Here is a 6,949-nt window from a genome sequence, read left to right as displayed (position 1 = left end):
GTGTGTGTGTGTGTGTGTGTGTGTGTGTGTGTGTGTGTGTGTGTGTGTGTGGGGCGGGGGCGGGGTATGCACAGATGGACATGTGCCCACTGCCTCCAATTTGCCCGAAGCAGCTCCTTGCAGGCTGGAATGCTATAAGCCTGCAAGGGGAAACCCATGCTTTCCTACATCTTTATGGGACTTGCTCATGACCCTTTCAAATATTCTTGTGATCCACTTTTGGGTCACAACCCACGGGCTGAGAAACACTGGCCTAGAGGACCCCCTAGTGCCCTTCTAGCCCTATTTCTCTATGATGCTTATGTATCTGGTGGACTGTTTATCTTCTCTTGATGGCAATGAGAACCCCCTGGTGGATGAGGTTTTCAGGTCTTTCTGTCATGCTGGGTCATGGGGAGACAGGTCTGAGGGTCACCCAGGGTCAGAAGAAGCAACTAAGATCTGAGGGGAATGTGCACAGTTCATGTAGGGGAGCCAGAAGCTCTCTCTGGGGAACTGAATCAGAGATGCAGAGAGTTGGGAAGAGCATGGGGTCAGGAGACCAGCCAGGGAGACCAAAACAGAGTTGGGCTAGGGAGCCAAAGGGTCATGCCAAACCCAGGGGCCATGGACATGTTGGGTTGGGTGTTTGGGAAATCCATCAGAGCAAGTAGAAGCACAACCCAGAAGTGAGACAGCCTGAACACAAGATTGAACCTTTTGCTGAGGCACTTCCACTTCTGGGTCAGGGGTTTTTATAGAAAGGGGGATAGAGTTGGCTGACCCTGGTTGGCAACACCACTTGCAGGGAGTGGGCAGGGCGCTAGGTTAAGATATCAGGTTCTGACCACCTGTGTCTACACAGAAGTTCAGCTGAGGAGGTGGCAGATTAGGAGAAGTGGCTGTGCTGAATAAACTGAAGGCCTCCAGGTTCAAGACCATGGTCTGATACTTTAGTTCTTTTCTTCTGACAATCCTAGACCTTGACCTTGAAAGACTTCCAGGAATCATGCTGTTGGAATGCTTGCGTGACTTCCCCTTGCATTTGCAGGCCTGGCCCTATGGCTATCACCTACCAAGGACTGTCCATGATGCCTTTTAACCTTCTCACCTGGTTGTTTTTTTCTTCTTCAGCAGAGCACCCGAAGTTTGTGGCTCCTTCCTTTCCCAGCTGCATCAAGGACTGTGAAACCATTTTCAAAATGTCCCAGATATCATCATGGTCTGAGACATTCTTGATGCTGTTGACCATCTTAACCAGCCGATTCAGGGGGCTGTGGTATCTTCTCACCTCTTCTTCTTCCTTGTTCACCTCCAAAAGCTTATCTCTTCCACGGTCCATCTCTTCACTGATTCTCTGATGGGCGCTGTTGTCTTCGTTGATCTTCTCTCTGATTTCTTCATTCTGCTTCTTGTAGGCATAAACTTCCTGTTTGAATTCAGACGCCTTGTCTTCTGAGCGACGGATGGATGCCTCCAGCTCCTGCACCGCTTTCTGAGTCATGTACAGAGATGCCTGACAAATCGCAGCCAAGACGCTCAGTGAGATGGCGGACTGGTTCTCCCGGCTCAGTTTGAGGGCATCTCTAATGTATTCTATGGAAACTATGTTGAGACAAGAAACAGGATTTTACTTAATTGACCCATGTCTTATAAAACACCCAATCTACTGTGTGGAAACATTTTCGGTGGAGGAGTGGGGCCAGGGGAGGGGAGATTGCTAGGATGTGTAGCAAAGGGTGGATTGAGGGATGCTTCAATGCTGCAGTTGCACCCACTTTGATTCCTGCTCCACCTGGACTTTCAAAACCAGCTGCCTGGGAGCGACAGGAACATTTTGTCTATTTAGATAGCACTGAGGGAGTCAATTAACTTCACGACTCACTATAATATACCTGATTCCTGCTTATCCCTCTCCACTTCATAGGTATGAATGACCCTCTCTCCTTTTTAATGGTTTTGATATTCCACATGTCAAATTATCCTTTTTTCTGCAATGTTGCTGCCTGTCAGCCATTCCTGGAAATCTCTTTCTGACTATTTCACAGTCTTGTAGACTATTTTAAGTTCTACCTAGAAAACTTAACTCAGGTGTAGAAACGGCTAATGGTGAAGTATTGGAGGCTCTGTCAAGAAGCTCAGGAAGACTAGACTGTGTTTTATGAATCTGAGTAAGACCTGCACATTGAACTAGAATAACTGCAGGACTGATGAAACACTTTCTGTTTTTTCACTAGCTTTGGGGATTAAGAGTAGGTTAGACAAACACATGGGATGGTTTAATAAGGGATGAACCTGCTTTCATGGCCTCCTGAATCCATTTCCAGCCCTGTGCTTTTTAAACTTAATATATAATCTAGCAAATAAGAGCAAATTCCAGTAAAGTAATATTTGTTTTGGCTTTAATCTTAAATTGCAAAATATAACTCTAGGGTCCTAGCATATTGGTAACACATCTAGTTTCTCTTTAGCTGCAGAAAAATGTGTGTCATGTATTTGTATGTGGTGATGCACCACACCATCTTCATCCCCCTTCTTTAAAATCCTAGATCCACTCATGCCTGTAGCTCAGTTGTCTTGTAGTATCCTTCTTCCTGATAAGGCAGCCTCCCTAGCCAGACTACAACTTCAAAGATGCAGCTGGGGTGCACATTTCTCCCTCACCAAGATGTGGAGGTAGGGCATCAAGAGAGGTGGTCTCTGTCTTAGCAGACTAGCATAGAAGAATCAAAGCCCAAGGCCCCTGGAGAGTAGTTCAGGTTCACAAAATCATTCAAAATCTTTTATATTTTGCTAGTTCTGAATATTAACTTTTTCTTAGGAAAAGCTGAGCCATTCTGTGGAAATGTCTTTTTATCAAAACTGTCATTTTAGTATATTACCACATTTTCTCATGTCTCTAAATAGGACATACACTCTGGTTTTTTTGTAAGGCAGAATAAAGATTTTTTTTTTCTGAGTTGTGGAGAAAGGAAGAATTGCATACAGCAGGGGCAAAGCCTAATCACTCTTACTCCTGTTGAGGCCAAAGCTGCAGTTTTAACTCTTTCATGGCTGAATCTGTCAGCTCTTGGCTGCTCTGCCAAAAGCTGAAACTCTAACTGCTGCTAAAGACTGGACTCTATGGGCAGACTTGTGATGTTGAAAAGAGCTAAAAACAGGCTGCTGGGATGTGAAATAGGAGAACGGAGACCAGGAGGAGCTACACTGCAACTTATTTAGCAAAAAAGCTGAAGAAAGGCTAGTTTGATTCATGGAACATCAGGACCATTAAAAAGGAGAGAGGGTTATTAACACCTGTTGAGTGAAGGGAACAGCAGAAAACAAGCTGGTTCTAATGGTGCCATGAAGCCAATTGGCTCCCTCAGTGCTGCCTGAATAGAAATGCCACTGCTTCTATTCCAGGCAGAAAATCATCTTCCCCATGAAAGACACACGCATCAATTTTGAAAAGCTAATTTTTGGGGAAAAGTTTTATGTAGTATGCAATACAAGTAAATATGGTGATTTAAAACATGTTCAGACCCAGTATGGCTAGCAGAAGCCTTATTTGCCCTCAGGCAGCAGACACTCACAACTCAAGAGGTGTCTCATGGTTCAATACCCACCCTGACAGACTGTCTTCCCCAAGCCTCTATCACTATGTGCCCTCCTGATATGGAGGGGAGCCTCTTCTCATAGGATAAGGGCAGCTCCATCTCTGTACAGCCCTGGGTAACTTTGCTGAGGTTGCAAACGAAAGGGTGGAAGTGGCAGGTGGGGAAATTCACTGCAGAAACAGCCAAACTATGGTTTAGTGCCAGTGGGGTAACAGAGAGCAGATTCACTGCTGGAGGCAGAGAGATGGGTGCAGCAGACACTTGTGGGGCAGACACGTGACTGCCAGAGACTCCTCTGATACTCCAAACCTAGGCAAAGGGCCTGATCTATTGATCTCAGAGAGCTTCAATAAAGTTATGAGGGGGAATTGAATTTGTAGGGATTCAGTCGCCTCTAGATCAGCCCATTCCCAGAAGTAGAATCAGGGATGATACTTGTTTTTAACTCTGAGCAACATCTTTCTCCTAGGCCTCCCACCCTGGCCACCTCTTCTGTCTGGAAACTGTCTGTGGGAGCCCACACAACACCTATAACTCACTGGTGGGTAAGTGTTGCATGTTCTCTACGATGCCTGGCCATTGAACTCATTTGAGCTTTGGCTGCCCACCTTGGTGTGATAGTTCAGGTGAGCAAGCTACATTAACCTCTAGGCCAGTGCCACAGCCAGTGTGCTACCAGATGCAGGAGATGCACCACCACCCCATGGGAAGCCCACATCCCAGCTGTGCTCAATACTTACCGATGACAGTGTAAATAAGCAAGACCCCCAGGATGATGTTCCTTAGGATTGTCTCACATTTCTCCTTCTGCTTCACTTTCCTCAGCTGCTCCCTAAGTTTGTAAAGGTGCTGCTCAGCTGTGTCCACCATGCTCTGGGCTTTCTCCATTGTCCTCTCAGCCGATGCCAACTTGATGTTCAGCTGACTGATGTTTGTTTCCTTCTTCCTCTTTTCATCCTCCAGCCTTTTCATCTGGAGCAGTAGCTCCTTGTTCTGGGCTTTCAAGGTATCCAGGTGCTCTTTGGACTTCTTCTCTGTGGTCTGCAGCTTCTCGGAGGCACAGACAATATGTCTTTGCATGTCCTGAGGCACTCCTGTTCCCCCTGGGGCACGCTTCAGGCATTCAGCAAGAGACACCAGAGACCGTGCCCCAGCTGTGATGGCACATTCTGGGCACTCCTCTCTCAGTCTGCAGCTTGCTGGAGCCATGGCAGGTGGGCCAGAGGCAGGGGATGTTCAGTTTGCAGAAGGAAGAGATCTCTCAGGGCTGGGAACAAGATGGAGAAAATGGGTGTTGTTTTGCTCACTTATTTTCACTCCACATATCTCACGGTGGGGCCTGGAAGGGCAAATCTGCCTGCACAAAGGCCTTGCAAGGGCAATTAACTCATTACAGTCCTTTTGTGCCCTTTCTGTGCTTGAGAATTCAAATGCTCACAACTGAGGATTGGAAAACCAGTGAAAACAGAGTGGAGGTGTGATTTTTGTGGGAGTTATGCTTGTGTCTCTGAAAGCCAACCCCTAGAGTGAGCCACCTCTTCAGCTGATTGACTCAATGGAGCCCCCCACCTTCCCCCTTGAAAAAACCCAGGGGAATCCACACTTGGACCTCCATTCCCTCAGGGTAAATCCAGAGTGATCCAGTGGAGTCACGCCTTGCTTTAATCTGCGCTACCTAAGTATAAACCCTGATCATTCCCCTCCCGACTTGGGCGTGCCTGCTATATCATAATAGAGACGAGTATTTAGCCCCTGGGATCTGTCATCCTGAATGCCGACTGCCTGGCCACCGTCCTGACTGCCATCCTGCTCCAGGACAGACCAGTTGGAGCCCAGTGTAAATGCAACCCACCCCTGCCACCGCAGATCAAACACAGATTCATGCAGCCCAGAATCCACCCCAGCACCTCCCCAGATCGGAGCAGTGGAGTCAATTTATTCAGCAATGCCCAACACCCCAACACTGAAGCAGACCCATGGGCTCTGTCTTTTGGGCTCTCCTGGGGCCCAGAGCTGTTGGCCTGTCTTCTCCTGAGTGACTAAAAGAGCTGTGAAATGATCCCATTCCCCCTTCCTTACCTTTCTGCCTGCTTGGATCCTCTTCTCTTCGGTGACTGCACCCCGTTCTGACGTCAGGGGGGGTGTTTATACCGGGCTTTGTTGAGCAAAGGCTCTGCCTATTGGCGTGCTGGTGCCTCTGCGTAACATCAGACAAATCATAAAACTCCACGGTCCCATGATCTTCCAAGTTGGTGAACGCCTCCGATTTTTTTTATCCAGGACCGGAGCACTAACCCTCTGTGTGCCTGCGCAGTGTCTAGCTGGGACGATACCATCCTGCCTTCCTAAATCCAGCTGGGATTGTGTTTCTTCATGGCAGAATGCAGGGCCCTACGTGCCGAGCCCTTCACCAGACAAGACTTCCCCACAGCTTAGTTTCTGCCCCCTCAAATATCCTTCACCTGCCACATAGCTCTTGTGTTGCAGGGACTACCAGCTGGCATTAGCCTGGTGTTACAGTCCGGGCACAGCTCCACAATCTCACAGAGGGACTGTGCATTGCTCTATTCAAGGCCACCGCTTCTGTCCTGGGTCCGTAACTCCCCCCAAGGCAGCCAGCCGGACTAGCGGAATGAGCAGAGCGCAGCTGAATGGGAATCTTCCCCTCCCTCCACCCCCCGCCCCAGCACGGTCACGTGTTGCTGTCCCACACGTTCCCCTTCCTTCACTGAAAGGGAAAGAACAGAGAGAAGAAACACCTTCCCACCCGCTGCCATGCAAATGGGGAGAATGTAGAAGTTCCCCACAATTAACCAGCCATTCGCATCCTTCAAATGTTCATGTATTTCAGACCCTGGGTGAGCCCTGATTTTTTTTCTTTTCCCTCTGGGTGGAAGAGTTTTCCTCTGCTTTTCATCTCCAGGTTTGATGATCTCTGGAGACTTTTGCAGTCAAATTTTTCATATCAAACAGGTTTCCTGTGAAGCAGAGTTCATGTCATGTGAACTGTTTTCAGTCGGATACCTTGTCTTTTTGGGTCGGAACTGTCTGTGGGAGGTCCCGAGGGTATCGGGTGGGCCATTTCGGGGGCAATGGTGAGATATTGGTGAGGCACTTTGGAACGAAATGGAAAAAAAAATTTCATTTGGTTTCGCATCCAAACTTTCATTTCAGCTCATTTTTCAGATGTCAGATTTTGAGATGTTGTCCCTCATCCTGCCCCCACCTTTGGTTGCCTTTGTTCCACTCTCTCACTTTTGCTGGCATTTGCAACAGTGACATGAAGCTGGTCACACAATGAATGGCTTTCTGCCTCAAGACTGTTTTGCTACAATTTCTGCAAAATATAAATGAATTCTGATATTCAGTAT

At 47.7% G+C, this 6,949-nt stretch overlaps 1 protein-coding gene across 1 annotated transcript; it reads right to left on the bottom strand.

Moving 5' to 3' along the window:
• Nucleotides 1–6: 6 nt before the first annotated feature.
• Nucleotides 7–6,170, bottom strand: LOC102370988 (tropomyosin-2-like). Its single transcript, XM_006034896.3, has 3 exons — nucleotides 5,658–6,170; nucleotides 4,319–4,845; nucleotides 7–1,584 (listed from the first exon to the last, which is right to left on the bottom strand). The coding sequence occupies exons 2-3, from the start codon at nucleotides 4,785–4,787 to the stop codon at nucleotides 1,052–1,054; spliced, it is 1,002 nt and encodes a 333-aa protein (XP_006034958.1). The 5' UTR covers nucleotides 4,788–4,845; nucleotides 5,658–6,170; the 3' UTR covers nucleotides 7–1,051.
• Between the last annotated feature and the right edge of the window lie 779 nt (nucleotides 6,171–6,949).

This window comes from Alligator sinensis, unplaced genomic scaffold, assembly GCF_000455745.1.
Source record: "Alligator sinensis unplaced genomic scaffold, ASM45574v1 scaffold1378_1, whole genome shotgun sequence".
NCBI classification, from domain to species: Eukaryota; Metazoa; Chordata; order Crocodylia; family Alligatoridae; genus Alligator; species Alligator sinensis.
The sequence above is the reverse complement of the archived record's forward strand: the minus strand, read 5'-3'. Positions and strand labels throughout refer to the sequence as shown.